This window comes from Ascaphus truei, chromosome 1 (assembly GCF_040206685.1).
Source record: "Ascaphus truei isolate aAscTru1 chromosome 1, aAscTru1.hap1, whole genome shotgun sequence".
Taxonomy (NCBI): Eukaryota; Metazoa; Chordata; class Amphibia; order Anura; family Ascaphidae; genus Ascaphus; species Ascaphus truei.
This window is the reverse complement of record NC_134483.1, coordinates 52,424,353-52,443,015: the sequence shown is the minus strand read 5'-3', so window position 1 is coordinate 52,443,015 and position 18,663 is coordinate 52,424,353. Positions and strand designations below refer to the sequence as shown.

Below are 18,663 nucleotides of genomic sequence, written 5' to 3'. Positions count from 1 at the left end.
GGGGTTGGAATGGCTTATCCACTTCCAACAACAAAAATAAGTAACTTTGCAGTTTTAGAAAAAAGGAACAGAATGATTTATTCCAGCAGCCTTCCTGCCTCCAGGCTCTTGGGGAGAGGGAAGAGGAACCAGGAAATCAGTCTTAAATACCTGATTTCTAACTAGCAGGACAGGTGACAGAAATCAGGCAGCAGACAAACTCTGGTCTGGATCCCTCATCCCTCAGTTCCAGCACTTGCCAAACTGTGGGATGGAGTGCATGCATTCTGAGGCTGCACTTTTCAGCCTAAACAGGATAGAAACTGTTCAGTATCCTGGGAGACCTATATATGGAATTTATTACCATACCCTGGTTTCTGTCACATATCCTCCCCCCCAGCTCAGACCTCGAGGGATGAGCGACCATGGATATTAGGGAGTGAATCCTTGACAACCCGTCAGCATTGCTATGTTTGTGCCCTGACCTGTGTTCCACAGAAAATTTAAAGGGTTGTAGGCTTAGGAACCACCTGGTCACTCTAGCATTCTTCTCTCTGTTTTGACACATCCAGGTGAGGGGTGCATGATCTGTGACCAACCAAAATTTTCTCCCCAACAGATCGTATTTGAGCGTCTCTACAGCCTACTTTATTACGAGACACTCTTTCTCGACTATGGAGTTATTTTTCTTCTGGGGATTTAGTTTCCTACTTAAATAAAGGATGGGGTGCTCCTCCCCTTGAGACTCCTGGGAGAGTACCGCCCCCAGCCCTACCTCAGATGCGTCGGTTTGGACTAAAAACTCTTTAGAGAAGTCAGGTGTGACCAACACTGGTTGGGCACAGAGAGCTTCTTTCAGGCTTCTAAAGGCCTGTTTGGTTTCGGGGGACCACTTTACCATTAGCGGCCCTCTTGCTTTTGTGGGGTCGGTTAGTGGGGTTGCCTTAGTTGCAAAATTGGGAATAAACCTTCTATAGTAACCAATTAATCCCAAAAAGGTCCTTACTTGTTTTTTTGTAACTGGCCTTGGCCAATTTTGTATCGCCTCTACTTTGAGTGTTTGGGATTTGAGTAAACCTCTGCCAATAGAATACCCCAGATATTTGGCCTCCTCCAGACCAATAGTGCATTTAGCGGGGTTAGCAGTTAGTCCAGCAGACCGAACTGCGTCAAGCACAGCTTAGACCTTTGGAAGGTGGGATTGCCAATCTTCACTATGGATTACCACATCATCCAGGTAGGCGGCAGCGTACCGAGCATGTGGTTTTAAAATTTTATCCATCATTCTTTGGAAAGTGGCGGGAGCTCCATGTAAGCCAAAAGGCAGCACCCTATACTGAAAGAGGCCGCCTGGGGTTGAGAAGGCCGTCTTTTCTTTTGCCCTTTCTGTGAGGGGAACCTGCCAGTACCCTTTTGTTAGGTCTAGGGTCGTGAGATATCTGGCTTTGCCCAGTCTCTCTACCAGTTCATCAACCCTGGGCATAGGCTAAGTATCAAATTTTGACACCGCGTTTAGTTTACGGTAGTCATTGCAAAACCTTGTTGTACCGTCTGGCCTTGGGACTAAAACTATAGGGCTGTTCCACCCACTTTGGGATTCCTCAATTACGCCTAGTTTTAGCATTTTTTAACCTCTAAACTTATAGCCTCTCTTTTGGCCTCTGGGATTCGGTACGGTTTAAGGTTAACTCGGACCCCCGGTTCAGAGACTAGGTCATGTTCAATTACGCTAGTTCTACCTGGCTGTGTAGAGAAGACTTCTTTGTTTCTTCACACTAAATTCTGTAACCTCTCGTTTCTGATGAACGGACAGGGTTTCAGCTATGTTAACCTCTGGGTCAATTTCTCGATTCTCTGACGGACCTGGGGGTACTAGGGTTAACAAGACCTCTCTATATTTCCAGGGCTTTTCCTCCTACCTGGCTGTCTCACTTTGTAATTTACTTCTCCCACTCTTCCCAAGACCTCATATGGCCCATGCCACTTAGCAAGGAATTTACTCTCTACGGTGGGGACCAGAACTAGCACCCTATCGCCTGGAAAAAAATTCTGACCCTAGCACCCTTATTATACGTATTCCTCTGTGCCTCTTGAGCTTTTTCCATGTGTTCCCTCACTATAGCCAGGACTGCAGCTATGCGGTCCTGCATCTGGGCAACATGCTCTATTACACTTCTGTATGGGGTAACCTCGTGTTTACAAATGCCCAGAGATGGTTATTCAAGGGGTCCTCTGGGCTAGGGCCCATACATTGATACCACAACGAATAAGGTTCAACGCTGTTGCATTGCATTGGTTCAGCATTTAGTGGGCAGACGTTCGCGGTGTGGCCCCTCTCATAACAATTTACACATTTAGGTACATAGTCTGTGTCCCACTTAGAGCCCTTTTTCGGTTCTCCATGTTAGCTGTTGCCCTTAGTATGCGAGCCACTGTTGCTGGTGCTGTGTGAAGGCGGTCGTCGCTCTTCAGTCCCCCTTAACCCTGGTACCCTTTTACCATCTCTGGAAGAGTCCTGGAACCTTGGGTAGTGGGGATGCTCCATGACTGTGGGTTGCAGGTGCTCTTCTGCTGCATTGTACCTTTCTACGAGGGCCACCAGCTCATCTGCATTGTGGGGGTCACTCTGACTGACCCAATGGCGTAGGGCAACGGGAAGTTTCCTCAAGAACTGGTCCATGACCAACCGTTCCACGATGTGGCTTGCTGAGTTGATCTCGGGTTGTAGCCACTTCCGAGCGAGGTGGATGAGGTCATACATCTGGGATCGGGTGGCTTTATCCAACGTGAAGGACCATGCGTGGAACCTTTGGGCGCGAATGGCCGTGGTTACACCGAGGCGGGCGAGGATCTCGAACTTCAATTTTGTATAGACGTTAGCTTCGGCTGGTTCTAGATCAAAGTAAGCCTTCTAGGGTTCGCCACTTAAGAAGGGTGCAATCAGACTGGCCCACTCAGCTTCTGGCCAACCCTCTCTCTGTGCCGTGCGTTCAAAAGTGAGAAGATAGGTTTCAACATCATCCGAGGGCCCCATCTTCTGAAGGTAGTGGCTTGCCCTGGTCATTTTCGGAACTGGGCCTGCCTCTGCCAGTAGAGTCTTAATGATAGTCCCTCTCAGGATCTCGAGTTCCTGCTGTAAGCCCTGGGCGAACTGTTGTTGATCCTCTCTCAGCAAGCGGTTTGTCTCTTGCTGGTTTGCATTCGCCTGTTGCTGGTTTGCATTAATCTCTTGCTGGGCTATTAGCAGCTGTTGCTGGGTTGCATTCGCATTTTGCAGGGCTGCATTCGCCTCTTGCAGGGCTGCATTCGTCTGTTGCTGGTTTGCATTAGTCTCTTGCTGGGCTATTAACAGCTTTTGCTGGGTTTCATTCGCGTCTTTCTGGGCAGCGACATTGCGTACCAGCGCACTCACCACGTCTTCCATCTTGTTTGGGGGAAAAAAAACTTTTTTTTTTTTTTTAAAGTTCTTTAACCCGCAGACCTTTTAGTGTTCTGCCCGCATTCTCCACCATATGTGACAACCGGCTTACTCCTGGGGCTCCGCCGTCTGTCCGGGACTGTTAGAACACAGTCTTTTAGGGTAGGTTAAATAACGAGGCGTGACGTGCTGTTCCTTTAAACAGGCTACTGCCTGGTTTATTCAGTCCCAGGCACTGAGACTGCCACAGGGAATACAAAATAATACATAAGCAAACCAAAACCTGCTCGCCTGAGCAATAACTTAACTTAAGGTTTTCCCTGACTGGGGTTGGAATGGCTTATCCACTTCCAACAACAAAAATAAGTAACTTTGCAGTTTTAGAAAAAAGGAACAGAATAATTTAACCTGTTTGGTGAGAGGCGTTTCCCCTCTCTGCTTCCAGCAGCCTTCCTGCCTCCAGGCTCTTGGGGAAAGGGAAGAGGAACCAGGAAATCAGTCTTAAATACCTGATTTCTAACTAGCAGGACAGTTGACAGAAATCAGGCAGCAGACAAACTCTGGTCTGGATCCCTCATCCCTCAGTTCCAGCACTTGCCAAACTGTGGGATGGAGTGCATGCATTCTGAGGCTGCACTTTTCAGCCTAAACAGGATAGAAACTGTTCAGTATCCTGGGAGACCTATATATGGAATTTATTACCATATCCTGGTTTCTGTCACTATATATATATATATATATACACACACACACTCACACACACATACATACATACATAAATACATACATACATCTCGGTGAAAGCTGCTGTTTCGGGATAAAAGATACCTTTATGTACATGTGTACTTTGGGAAATTTGTAAGTACAAATTTATCTGGATTCTACTAAGAACTCACTGAATATCCAGTTTTTTGAAAGGCATACAGGCATACCCCGCTTTAAGGACACTCACTTTAAGTACACTCGCGAGTAAGTACATGTCGCCCAATAGGCAAACGGCAGCTCACGCATACGCCTGTCTGCACGTCCTGACAGTAATACCGGCTCCCTACCTGTACCGAAGCTGTGCGCAAGCGGGGAGGCTATAGAGCCTGTTACACATGTGTTATTTACATCAGTTATGCACGTATATGATGATTGCAGTACTGTACATGCATCGATAAGTGGAAAAAAGGTAGTGCTTCACTTTAAGTACATTTTCGCTTTACATACATGCTCCGGTCCCATTGCGTATGTTAATGCGGGGTATGCCTGTATTTGCAGTATTTTGCTTGTGTTTTTCTTTCCACATATATATTTATCTGCACTCCCCACAAACATCCTGGATAGCTGCACTGATAGTGTATGCAGCACTGTGCATAGAATTTTGCAGGTCCAATGATTTTATAATCTACTAGCTAAGAGACCCGGCGTTGCCCGGGATTAAAATTTCACGCTCCCTCCTCACTCCACTCCCCCTGTCTTTCTCCGCTCCCCCAGTCTTTCTCCGCTTCCCCTCTCTCTCCGCTCCCCCCCCAGCGCAACTCCAGTCTCGTGCCCCCCCCCTCTGCGCAGCTCTGGACCCCCCCCCCTGCGCAGCTCTGGTCCGCTCCATGCGCAGCTCTGGCCCCCCCTGCGCAGCTCTGGTCCCCCCCCTCTGCGCAGCACACAGTGTCACATACACACAGTGTGAAACACACACACAGTGTCACACACACACAGTGTCACACACACACAGTGTCTCACACATAAACAGTGACACACACACACACACACACACACACACACACACACACACACACACACACACACACACACACACACACACACACACACACACAGTGTGACACACACACACACAGTGTGACACACACACACAGTGACACACAAAGTGAGACACACACACTCACAGTCTCCCATACACACACACACACACACACACACACACACACACAGTGGACAGGAGGTGGGGGGGTAGGGAGAGTGGAATGTCCGGCGATCCGAACAGGCGGCACCCCACCTCCCGCCAGCCGTGACTGCGCACCACCACCCCACCCCCCGCGCCCATCTCCCTCCCTATGCGGGCAAGCAAGGGAGCGCCGTGGGGAAGAGGACCAGAGGGAAGGGCATGTCCCGCGCGGCCGCCATTGCCCTGTTCCTATCTACTCCCCCCCCGCTGGCCGCCGTTGCACGATTGGACGGAGGAGTGGAAGGACTGCCCAGTCAGGAAGCGGAATGTGGGAATCAGCCCTGCACCCGTGCTGGCGCAGAGCATTGCCACAAGTCAGGAGTCTGTGAGGGTACGGGCTGGAAGATGTGGGGGTGAGATGCGGGTGATGGGGGGAGACGGCGGGGAGGTGAGCTGGGGGGGTGATGGATGGGGGGGAGCCGGTGGTCCGGGCCGCTGGGTGAAGAGGGCAGTGGCCGGGTGGTTGTGCGTGTGTGTGGCAGTTGGGGGAGGCCGAGGGGGAAGGTGAGCTGCGGGCGAGGAGGAGAAGAGAGTGGCAGTTGGGTGACATCATAGAGCCACGCAGGCCAATGAGAGGCGTGCGGGGCGGGGATACGGACCAATCTGATTGGCCAGAGGCTGAGTGACAGACCCACGGACCAATCAGATTCACCACATCTAGCAACAACCCCACAAATTTCAATTTTATATATTAAAGATTTGTTGTTGCTTGAGACACAAGAAGATACAGGGACTTGCCCAAAGTCACATAGACAGCTTAGACTAGGATTTCAACCGAGTTCACCTATTTCAAAGACAGTCTCGTTACTACAATCTACTCCATAACACAATAAACTCCTGGATTGTCAGTGTATGTAGATGTTACCAGCTGCTTCTTAAATTGGCAATCCAAGTGCTTTTTTTTAAAGCATTTATTCTTTTTTTTTTTACAGAGGATTGAAGCACACTCATTGAAAGTCATGAAAACCACTTCAGGGAAATAGAATAAAAGCATGAAACGCTAAGGGATTTGTAACCTACACTGCAGAGCTTGGCCAAACAGCACTTTACACAAACAGAATGAGTGTAAATGGAAATCAAATGATTCGGAATCCATGTTGTCTGTTAGAATCCATTTTGTTTCCTCAGACTGAACTGAGAAAGATTGTGAAATATAAGAAAAACACATTTAAGGAAGACAATTGATTTGTAGGAAAGTTCGATCAAGTGAATTGTTTATAGCACATTTTGGGTACATGATGAAGTCTGTCCAAGGCCAAGATAAGAGTATAGTCTTTGTGCCCAGACTTTTCCAAGGATCGTTTAATTATATTTTTGTTTCATCCTAACAAGCTATGTATGTATAGGATAAATTAGTAGCTAGGAATTACTATATGAATCCTGTTTGAGAATATATGCGTCAGAACAGAAAAGAAATACATAGCCCAAGACTGTTCTCCATTTTTAACCTGCCCCTGACGGAATTGGCTTGAAGCTTATTGTAACTGCCTCTAGTAGAATAAATCCTTTGGAAACTGCAAGACCAATTTATTCAGACAAGGAATCTGTATTTTCACACAGAAGATAAGTTTATTTTCAATAAGCTCACATATTAATGTAATATACTGTAAATAAAAATATAGGATATTGTAAGTATCTGTCGTCTAAATTTAGCCTAGGTTGAACGTGATGGACATATGTCTTTTTTCAACCTCATCTACTATGTAACTATATGTAACTATGCAACACCTCTTTTTAGTATCCCCAGACTGATGCCTGTTGCGGACGTGGGGCCCGAGTCCTTAATGGCTAAACAAACACAATGCGGGCGTAATATAACGGATTGTATAGATACTTTAAGATAGATACTAGAGATCCTCTTGATCCTTAACAAAGGATCAGCACAGTCATTTAAGAGCACATCAACATAACACTACACTTAAACGCTGCGCAGGTGTATGTCAGTGTTAGTGATGATACGGCTACCCAATACCTGGGTATCTAGGTCTATGTGATGGTGTCGCCACACCATCGGAGCTCTTTAATGCAACAAAGTGTAGCAGGCCTTCACAAAATAATTAGCTAGCACTTTAACTTCAACCATTGAGGGTCCCCTCCGACGGCAATCGCTACTCCATACAGCTACCCGGTGATGAACTGCTGGTACTCTCTGCACGCTGTACTGCTCTCCCTCCAGTCAATGACTGCTCTCTTTTAGCGGGTCATTCGATCAAGCCTGAAGTCATCCAGGCTCATGCAGATCTGCTGTAGCAGCTACTATACCCCCTTGCAGCTGATGATAGGGACTCCTAAAGCCCCTCTCTCAGCCCCACCTCTCCAGGGTCCAATAACATTGGCTGAGGCCCTGTCAACCACAAGTCACGTCCTACCTCGGACATGGCTCCCTGCTGCAGCTCAGCAAGCTGGGAGTTGTAGTTTCCTATTGCAACCAACGGGCAGTGTAAGTGTGTCGGCTGCCTGCAGTTACAAGGGGCTACATCTACAACAGTATTTCTTAAAAAACTTAGCATTCAAATGTTTAAAAAGGCCCTGCAGGAGCTATATGAAATTACCTTTGAGTAATAAAGTAAGGGGGTCTGTAATTTGTTCCCTTGAGTCAGGATGTTTAATTTGGGTTGTTATTTTTGATACTGGGATGCTAAAGTGCATTCAGATTGATTACTAATCACTTTGGCTATTGCTTCACCTGCAACAGCACACACCTTAATTTTCCTCACTGTTGGCATATGAAGTGTAAGGTGAAGATGAGCAATGGGCAAGCTTGTGCTGAACTAGAAGTAGAAGTCATTGTGATTGGGTCAATAAATTATTCTCAAAGCATTCCAGCCTTCTATAAATCACAAATAACACCATCAATTAAAAAGAGCCACATCTGGATTCCTGTTAAGAAAATTAAGACATCTCAATACTTTTTGATATCTTGTTATATAAGTCCATTTAAGTTTTTTAGCAAGAATGGGGAGGAAGTGCAATTAGCTTGTTAAAGGTGTTGGCCTGAAATACACAAGCTTGTGAATTCAGTTCCCGCCTGGAACAATGATACAATACTCTGTGTGATACTGGGTGGTCATCTCTGTACTTGAAAATGGAATTCTTGTTTCAATGAAAAAGAGGTATAAGTTTTGGTTTGGATGTGACAATGTTACTATTTAACTTTTTTATATTTTATTAAATTGTACTTCATTTTCAGCAGCTCACTAGCATTTATGTGTCTACAGTATATGTTTGTTAGTCTAGTATGGTCAGTCTAGTTTGTTGATGGTGTATTGCTTGATTCTCATTTATGTTTGGTTAGTTATATAGTAGTCTAGCAGTATACACTATGATTTCTCTGTCTGTTTATCTTCACATGTCCTGAGGATCATTTCATAGTCATCTGAGGCTTATCCGGATCTACCAAACTGGACTCTAATACATGGTTTGATCCATATTTGCCTATCCTTGTTATCTGGACTTTTAATTAACTCTAGGGCGCCGGAAGTCATTTATTGCATGTTATCGCACATGATTAGATGTAAGCACTTATTACGCTTGTCACTGGATGGGCACTTTTTGTTTGTAATATTTCTGTGAGCTAAAATAAAGGTCCTCATCAATCTCAGCATTATATGGGCCACATTCTTGGAATACTACAGTACTTCACGTAGCATTTGCAATGTAGCACGCAATACCAGAAGGATACCTTTTTCCGTCCACACGAAAACTCGCTGAAGCTATGTAAATATCCTGTTACATCGAACGCGGCTGTTATCTGTATCTGCATCACATCTGTGCATTTAATACAGTTGTAATATACTGTATATGGATTTGTGTTATGATGAATTGCTCTGCTGTTAACAGTAAGCAAATGGTTTCTTACCATGCAGTAAATACTATATTTCCTGTAATGTCAACATGTTTGCCGGTCAAAAAGCAAATTAATTGACTGCTCTCTACTTTCAACTGGGCGACACAGTCAAATTCAACCAGTGTTTCTCCTTCATTTTCTTCATCATCTGGGTGACGTAAGAGAAAAATGTATTGATTATACTTGTAAGTACATGCAGTGTTCTCAGTTACCATTCTGATTTGGGTTCATAGTACAGTTCTTCCTTTCTTTAGTCATTATTGTCTTGCATACCAAAAATGTACACATTGGTTCATAATAACCTACATTTTAAGTTCTCGAAGAAGCCAAGTTACATGTCTAAACTTTAGGTTGCATGTTAGAAAAGTTTCAATACTAAATCCACCGAATAAAGACAATAGTATGCAAGACAATACTGGGATATATGATGCAAAAACTGAGACAAGTACATCGCGTGGGAATGTAGAGAAATACCCGGGGACTCTCATACTGTATCTGGCAACCCCCCCCCCCCCCAAAGGTTACATATAAAGAAAGCTTTAGGGCTCATGAATATCTTCAGGTAACTTGGAAAGGTTGGTCCATTCCTGAGTTTTTATATTCTGAATATATATATATACAGTATATATATATATACAGTATACAGTATATATATATATATATATATATATATATATATATATATATATATATATATATATATATATATATATATATATATATATATATATATATATATATTATATATATATAGAGAGTTTAAAAAGGCTGCATAGTGCACCAAAACTTTGATATGTTTAAGTTAATTTGATATTTTTTCCTAGGGGAGAGAAAGAGAGGGAGCTTTAGGGCAGGATCACACTGTATTTACTGGCAATATGTTTCTATTTATGTATAATGATTGTAAACTCCCACTCGGGGAAACTGTTAGACATGACACCTAAATGATGCATGAGTCAGTTGTCTGACAGGCAGGCGATCTTTAACACACTGAATATTTTGTGGAAACCTCACTAACCACCTGAGGTCAGTTTCACAATATAATAGTTGTTTTAATGCCCAGTGGAAACATCAGACTTTTTTATGATACACATTGGAATAAAATCACATTAGTTCCACAATCCAATTATTTATTTCATAATACCCAGTGCAAATTCACTATATTATTATTATATTTAATTGACGCACCGTACACTAATATAGCAAACTGTATCATCTTTTTTTCTACATTAAACTAAAGCATTTAAAAACCGGATGTTAAAAAAAAACCCTACTGTTATTCCTTTCACTAATATAAAAACATAGGACTGTCCACATTGGTCATTCTGAGGGAAGAGCTTATTATGAGCCATGACATGACTAAGAGAAAGTTTAAGTTATGACTATGAGCAAAATGGGCCAGGAGTCATCAAAACGCGATGCGGGATATCGCACTCGATATGGTGGTATCTGCTATTGACTTACTCCGCGTTGCACTATGCGTACGCACAGCTATTGAACCATAGTTAATTGCCCCTCAGAAACAGCTTTGATCCACGTTATCATTGTCATAAATAGGAGCCAATGCTGTCTGAGAACTTTTAATTTCACACATTGCTAAATATAGTATCAACTGATCTCTTTTGATGAAGATCACAGTGACTTTTTAGTGTAATGCACTAAACAATGGATCATTTTGCACAAGGTCAGCGTTACAAATAAAAATAATAGCTACAGTAGTAGCCTAATTCTGTTGCACAATTTAGATTTTAAATTGAGTGTAGCTTGTGAGAGTTTGTGGTCGATATGTAATTAGATTAATCAATACTTACTTCATGCTGATTTTAAGATGATCATTTACCAAAATATCTATTCATCCTTTTTTGTATTTTGTCATTTTTTTTAATTTTTTATGAGAATAAAATGTTTCTCAATTAATATTTCTGGTCATTTTCAACTCAAAAGAACTCCAATGTAAGATAATGTTAAATAACAACAAAAATAAATGATGACTTAAAAAGAATGAGCTAAACGTTACATTCAATTTTGCAAAAAAAAACCAACAACAATATATATATATATATATATATATATAATTAATCAATTAATGGCATGGAAAGCGCATCATTGCAATTTTATAATAATGCATATTTTCACTCAGACTTTATAATTAAGCATTATAATGAGACTTAATCCATATTAAAAAATAGTGCACAGAAGTAGATTTAAGAGTAGAAAGAATAAGCAGTGCAATAAAATCGAAACAATTGCATTAAGAGGGTTAAATGTTGTGATGAAAACAAACCATTTTCATTGACATTAATTTTTGCCACCACTCACCATCTGGGGGATAACCACTTTCTTCAAGAGTTGAATGAACAAGAAAGATCAGAATTCCAACAGCGGCACGATTTAGCATTGTGCAGAGAGCCAAATGAAATGTGTGTGAGCTCCAAAGAGATGCTGGGTCTGAGTTTTCTTCTATACTATGACATGATATAAGCAATGTGCACTTCTAAAGTAACCGCAGCCAGGGGGAAGTATAAACATACCAATGGGGGCAAAGCACAGAAAAAGGAAGCTACGTTCAACTGGATCCTACACATAGTAGCACAAAAAATGAAACTACTATAATGTTGTCAAAGCTGAAACACTCTACCATCATATCATTACAGACTTGAATAAGGAACAGTTAACCCAGTAAGGCAGGAGTCCCCTAATGAAATTAAGACATACGATAACTTTGGTACAGTAGTCCATGTTGTGCTAATCTGTCTAATTTTCTTTCATTATTTCATTTATTTTGTGAGTTTGTTGCCCTGTGTATTATTTCACTGGTGTAAGATGCTACCCTGGCAACCTCTCCTGCTGTCTTAAGGAGTATGAAGGGCACTGTCCATTTTGAGCAACTGATATCTCCAACAGCAGTAAAACTAAACTTCGATAAGGGCATTAATGCACGATAAGTGCCCTTTTAGAGCGATGTTGCATGTGTAGCTGTTCATAATGCTTTGATAACAGGGCAATATCGTACTAAAACTAAAACACTCTGGCTATAACAAGTAGTGCGGTATTTTTTTTGCCAACAACTACTGTACTATTCACTAAACGCCGATATGCATATTGTACTATAAAAACTTGCATCTTTTCCTGCGACCCAAAGGATGGCGAGATCAGAATTGTGATTTGCATATCAAGGAGTTTCTTTTATTTTTACTGCATAGGATTGAATCTGGGGGTCTCTGGAGCTGACCCGCATATTTATTTCAGCTCCGGAGACCCACAGATTCAATCCTTTATAAAAAAATTAAAGCCAGTTTCTTTACCTTAGCAGCTAACCACTAAGGTTTTGAAGGGGTTAAATGGCAGAAACTGCTTTGTTGTTGATAGAGGGGGTGGGTGAAGCTTGTAGTTGCCCCATGGTGGGTGTTTAGAACTTGCAGGAGGGCGGCAGTAGAAGTTAACCAGTTAATTATCTTAGCGGTTACAACCGCTAAGGTTCTGAAAGGGTTAAACTCTTGCGCTACCCTCCCAAAAGGCCTAAACACCAAACAGGGGCAACTACCACCTTCACCCACCCCCTGTACCAACAATACTACTCCAAAATGGGTAATAGTGCTATTAGCCAAAGATGGCTAAAAGTTATTTTCCCTATTCAAAAAAACATTACAGTGCATTACAGTAAAAATAAATACATCTCCCCCCCGCCCCGACACACAATTTAATGGGCAAAATTCCTATTACCCAGATATGGATAATAGCACATTTGTCCATTAAAAATAAAACATTAGCCAGCCAGCATAAAGTAAATGAAAGTTGGATTTACCCCTGCCAGGATGAAGGCCATCCTAATCCCCATCCTCCTCGATCACTTTAGCGGTTAGTAATTACTATAGTAATTAAAGGGTTAACACCCCTCCCCCACTACCCATTTGGGAGGCCTAATCACCCTCCCCAGGGCAACTACCCGCACCCCCTCTACCCATTGATTATAACAGTGGTAAACCATGCCCCAAACATGGGAATGGATTACCACAATGGCAATGAATGGGCAAGCTAAAAAAATAGACAAAATAACACACATGACATTTAAATAAAAACAAGCAAGCTAAAAAAAATTACAAAAAATACAATACATTACAATGAAATTAAACAAACATTTGCCAAAAAATGCATTGAGTGTCTCTGTGCTTATCTATACCAAGAAAGGGCATAGATTAGCATATTGGCAATAAATGGGCAGCCTAAAAAAAAATACACAATTAAATTGTATTGTATTGTATTGTATGTCTTTATTTATATAGCGCCATTAATGTACATAGCGCTTCACAGTAGTACCGTAATACATGTGGTAAATAACAGATAATATAAATAACAGATCATGGGAATAAGTGCTTTAGACATAAACGTAACATTAAGGAAGAGGAGTCCCTGCCCCGAGGAGCTTACAGTCTAATTGGTAGGTAGGGAGAACGTACAGAGACAGTAGGAGGGAGTTCTGGTAAGTGCGTCTGCAGGGGGCCAAGCTTTATGTATCATGTGTTCACAATATTCACAGTGCTATTCATATGCTTCTTTAAGCAAGTGTGTCTTAAGGTGTGTCTTAAAGGTGGATAGAGAGGGTGCTAGTCGGGTACTGAGGGGAAGGGCATTCCAGAGGTGTGGGGCAGTCAGTGAAAAAGGTTTAAGGCGGGAGAGGGCTTTAGATACAAAAGGGGTAGAAAGAAGACATCCTTGAGCAGAACGCAAGAGTCGGGATGGTGCATAGCGAGAAATTAGGGCTGAGATGTAAGGAGGGGCAGAAGAGTGTAAAGCTTTAAAAGTGAGGAGAAGAATGGAGTGTGAGATGCGGGATTTGATCGGAAGCCAGGAGAGGGATTTCATGAGGGGAGATGCTGAGACAGATCTAGGAAAGAGTAGAGTGATTCTGGCAGCAGCATTTAGGATAGATTGTAGGGGAGACAGGTGAGAGGCAGGAAGGCCGGACAGCAGGAGGTTACAGTAATCAAGACGGGAGAGAATGAGGGCCTGAGTCAGAGTTTTAGCAGTCGAGCAACAGAGGAAAGGGCGTATCTTTGTTATATTGCGGAGGAAAAAGCGACAAGTTTTAGAAATGTTTTGAATGTGAGGGGCGAATGTGAGAGAGGAGTTGAGTGTGACCCCTAGGCAGCGTGCTTGGGCTACTGGGTGAATGATCGTAGTTCCAACAGTAATGTGGAAGGAGGTAGTAGGGCCAGGTTTGGGAGGACGTATGAGGAGCTCTGTTTTAGCCATGTTGAGTTTAAGGCGGCGGAGGGCCATCCAGGATGATATAGCAGAGAGACATTCAGAAACTTTGGTTTGTACAGCAGGTGCAAGGTCGGTTGTTGAAAAGTATATTTGTGTGTCGTCAGCATAGAGGTGATATTTAAACCCAAAAGATGTTATTAGGTCACCTAGAGAGAGTGTGTACAGAGAAAAGAGTAGAGGTCCCAAGACATAGCCCTGGGGTACCCCCACAGAGAGATCAAGAGGAGGTGTTAGCAGAAGAGACACTGAAAGTACGATGGGAGAGGTAGGATGAGATCCAGGATAGAGCTTTGTTCCGAATACCAAGAGTATGGGAAATGTGAAGGAGAAGAGGGTGGTCCACGGTGTCAAATGCTGGAGAGAGGTCGAGTAATATGAGCAGAGTGTAATGACCTCTGTCTTTGGCAGCATGGAGGTCTTCAGTTATTTTAGTGAGGGCTGTTTCCGTGGAGTGAGCAGTGCGGAAGCCAGATTGTAGAGGGTCTAGGAGAGAATAGGTGTTGAGAAAATGGAGCAAGCGAGAGAATACAAGACGTTCATGGAGTTTAGAGGCAAAAGGCAGGAGGGAGACAGGTCGATAGTTAGAAAGACAGGTAGGGTCAAGCTTGCTGTTTTTGAGTAATGGTATGACTGTTGCATGTTTGAAGGAGGATGGAAAGGTTCCAGAGCAGAGTGAGGAGTTAAAAATGTGTGTGAGCGTAGGGATTATAGTAGGAGCAAGAGGTTTTAGGAGATGGGAGGGAATGGGGTCAAGAGGGCAAGTGGTAGAGGGAGAAGAGGCGATCAACAGCGACACATCCTCCTCTGAGACAGTGGAAAAAGTGTCAAGGAAGGCAGGAGGCGAGTTAGGAAGAGGTGTAGGATGGGAGGAAGAAACAGAGGGGATGTTCTGCCTTATGGATTCTACCTTTTCCTTAAAATAGTCAGCAAAGTCCTGAGCGGAGATGGAGGAAGGAGAGGCAGCTGAGGGTGGTTTGAGTAGAGTATCAAAGACAGAGAACAGTCGGCGTGGGTTAGACTTGTGCATGTTGATTAGTGCACCAAAGTAGGCTTGTTTAGCTTGCGAGAGGGCAGAGCTGAAACAGGATAGCATAAATTTGTAGTGAAATCAATGTGTTTCTTACCTTTTCCGTATTCACCCTTGTCCTACACCAACTCTTTACCCTCAACGCAATGCTCAACAGCCTGATGCGAAGAAGTCCATGATCCTCTGTTGATTTAAGAAACATCTCCGGTAAATTCTTTCCTTCTCTTCTGTCTTCTCTTCTTCGTAATCCAAGGGGGCCAGGAGATGTTTCCCCAACATCTCCTTGGACGCAAATGAGATGGGTTCAGATCTTGTATAAGGCTGGAGACGGCACATTTGAGTGTCAAATAGTACACACCCTATCCGATTGATTGGTGTACCATATGACAGTTTAAATTTTTTTTAAGGATGTGACATCATCATAAAGAGAGGGAAGCCAGCCAATCAGGCTTCGCTCCCTTTAAGATAACGTCAAAAAAACCCCCAAAAAAACCCATCACATGGTACATCAATCAGTTGGATTGGAAGATATACCATGTGATGCCTTTCCTTTTTTGGAGTGCTGTGACATCATCAAAAAGGGAAGGAGGCATGCTACCTGGTTGACTATCTTACGTCTGTAAGAGATGTGTGCAGAGGTATGCAATGGAGACCGTTTTTAAGGTGAAATTAAAATAAGGCTTTATTGCGCCTGTCCCTTTTAACACAGCAAAACATATGAAAACAACAAATGCCTAACCCTGTTTAAGGGCTAACTTACCTCCCCAGTCCCTTTCTCCAGGGCTGGAGGGATAATCCCATTACCACCCTATTCCCCAAAGTCTCAAGAGATACCTTAAAGCAGGTGTCCCTTCATGTCAGTCTCTGGTAGGTTCCTGGGTCCCCTGTGTCCAGGAATATAGGTCTTTGGGTGTCTTGATCTCAGCAGAGCCTTTCTGCTCAAGACCTCTTTCCTCTTGTCAGCACCCTTGTGTACTGAGGAAAATCTCCCTTCCTGTCTCAGAGGCAGGCTTTTTCTGACACCTCTAATCAGCCAGGTGGTGTTGGTTAATTGTCTACCAGCAGTTAACCACCACACTGCTGGATTAGAGGCACATTTTTGAACAGGGATAAGTCTCCTGTTACAACGTCCCTTTTTGATGATGTCACATCACTCCAAAAAGAAGTCCCTAAAAAAAATATTGATACAAACTGGTTACATAGAAGTGGAAAACCTCGCTCTAACTCTTTTATCAAATAAATAGTTCTGGTCGCGTGCTGCCAGGGATAAGTACATAGACTAAAAGGGATGTGTGTCTAGAGAACACACGGAAAGATCCCCACTAGGGCGCACCGCAGGCCTGAGTATTATTAAATCCTGGTCCTTAGTGCGCTAGACATACAACATAAATAATTTTATTAAATCACTATTAAAATTTGTTTAAAAACCATTGAAGCTCCTAGTGTCTCCAGAGTGTTCAAATTCAACGTTAGGCGAGATATACTACTTATGTTTTGATATATTCCCTTTGACTGATTTTTGGCCTCTTATGAAGTGCCCTAGGTGAGGTATTAATATACCTTTATATATGCCTAATTTTGATAAGAGGAGGTGAATCAGTGATATTAACTTCTTACGTATACAGAGTCCTGCCAGATCTATCTACTCTATATTCAGAGTGGATATACGTTATATTTATCAGGGAGAAATCATGACTAAATGTTTGTCATGATATCAAAACATGGTCATATAATAGTAATGTTAAGAAAATCAAAAATCCAATGGATAGTTAGTATATGTATATATACACTGCATCCGTGTAAAGCCGTAACCCATATAGCCGTACTGCTATTTTCAAAGTTTAATCCAGTTTTGAACTTGCCTTGTTGATACTGATATTTACATTCATACAGAGTTGAGCTATCCCCTGATATTCACTTGGACACTGTGGATAGTATCCCAGTTTATTGCCAGATAGAGTTGTTCTCTTCTGACCTACTTGAGGTTACCAGGTATGTGGGGATAAATAAGTGTATAGATAGTAACACTGTAATTCCAGCAGTTGGCAATATCACTTATTTGTTAATATTTAATAGCTGTACACTTAGGTATGCTAATATCTAGTGCAGTAAGGTGTATCTTTATACACACTGCTGATGCTAGGTATATGTCTGTGATGTTGAATAGTTGGCAGTGATCATGTGGTCTATGATTCTAAGTCACTACTGCCTGACTATAACTCAGTAGAGATGAGATGTATATAACCTGTTCTCACATTGATGCGTGTGCCTATAGTGTGTTAGTTTTACTTTTGTATATTTTGATGTTAATGTCATCTGTTTAAACTTGTCACCAAGGTCACGTGATACTGGCCGCCCATATACTCCCATTGCTAGCTCCAAGACCAGCGCTGATGTAAAGTTTGTCTTATGCCTGTGCTCAGTTATTCAGACAGTAATAGTGTATTGAGCTCGGTGAGTACTTCAGCTGTATTGCTGTTGTTAGGACCCGTTGCTATTATCACGTGTTAATAGCCGCCTGCGGTTCACCGTCGTTGGTGCAGAGCTCGGCGCTAAGGTAAAGTGAATACTTTTTTCTTAACCATGGGCACACATCCGGCCATATGTTGTGATTTTACTATATTATGACAGCGTATCGTTTGTTAGGACTCGCGACCTAGGTCACGTGATGCTAGCCGCCTGTGTATTACTATCGCTGACAAGAAGGGAGATTTTCCTCAGTACACAAGGGTGCTGACAAGAGGAAAGAGGTCTTGAGCAGAAAGGCTCTGCTGAGATCAAGACACCCAAAGACCTATATTCCTGGACACAGGGGACCCAGGAACCTACCAGAGACTGACATGAAGGGACACCTGCTTTAAGGTATCTCTTGAGACTTTGGGGAATAGGGTGGTAATGGGATTATCCCTCCAGCCCTGGAGAAAGGGACTGGGGAGGTAAGTTAGCCCTTAAACAGGGTTAGGCATTTGTTGTTTTCATATGTTTTGCTGTGTTAAAAGGGACAGGCGCAATAAAGCCTTATTTTAATTTCACCTTAAAAACGGTCTCCATTGCATACCTCTGCACACATCTCTTACAGACGTAAGATAGTCAACCAGGTAGCATGCCTCCTTCCCTTTTTGATGATGTCACAGCACTCCAAAAAAGGAAAGGCATCACATGGTATATCTTCCAAT

The 18,663-nt window shown here is 42.9% G+C and overlaps 1 protein-coding gene across 2 annotated transcripts in view; it reads right to left on the bottom strand.

The window, feature by feature from the left end:
• Nucleotides 1-11,652, bottom strand: part of IL7R (interleukin 7 receptor) — a 41,033-nt gene extending 29,381 nt beyond the window's left edge. Inside the window, exons 1-2 of one of the 2 annotated variants that reach the window (XM_075588117.1) lie at nucleotides 11,512-11,652; nucleotides 9,205-9,340 (exon numbers count right to left, since the gene is read on the bottom strand). In XM_075588117.1, the coding sequence (XP_075444232.1) occupies nucleotides 9,205-9,340; nucleotides 11,512-11,590 (215 nt within the window). In that variant the 5' untranslated portion in view covers nucleotides 11,591-11,652. The remainder of the gene's footprint in view (nucleotides 1-9,204; nucleotides 9,341-11,511) is intronic. The other variant, XM_075588128.1, reaches the window with a different exon arrangement.
• Nucleotides 11,653-18,663: the final 7,011 nt, after the last annotated feature.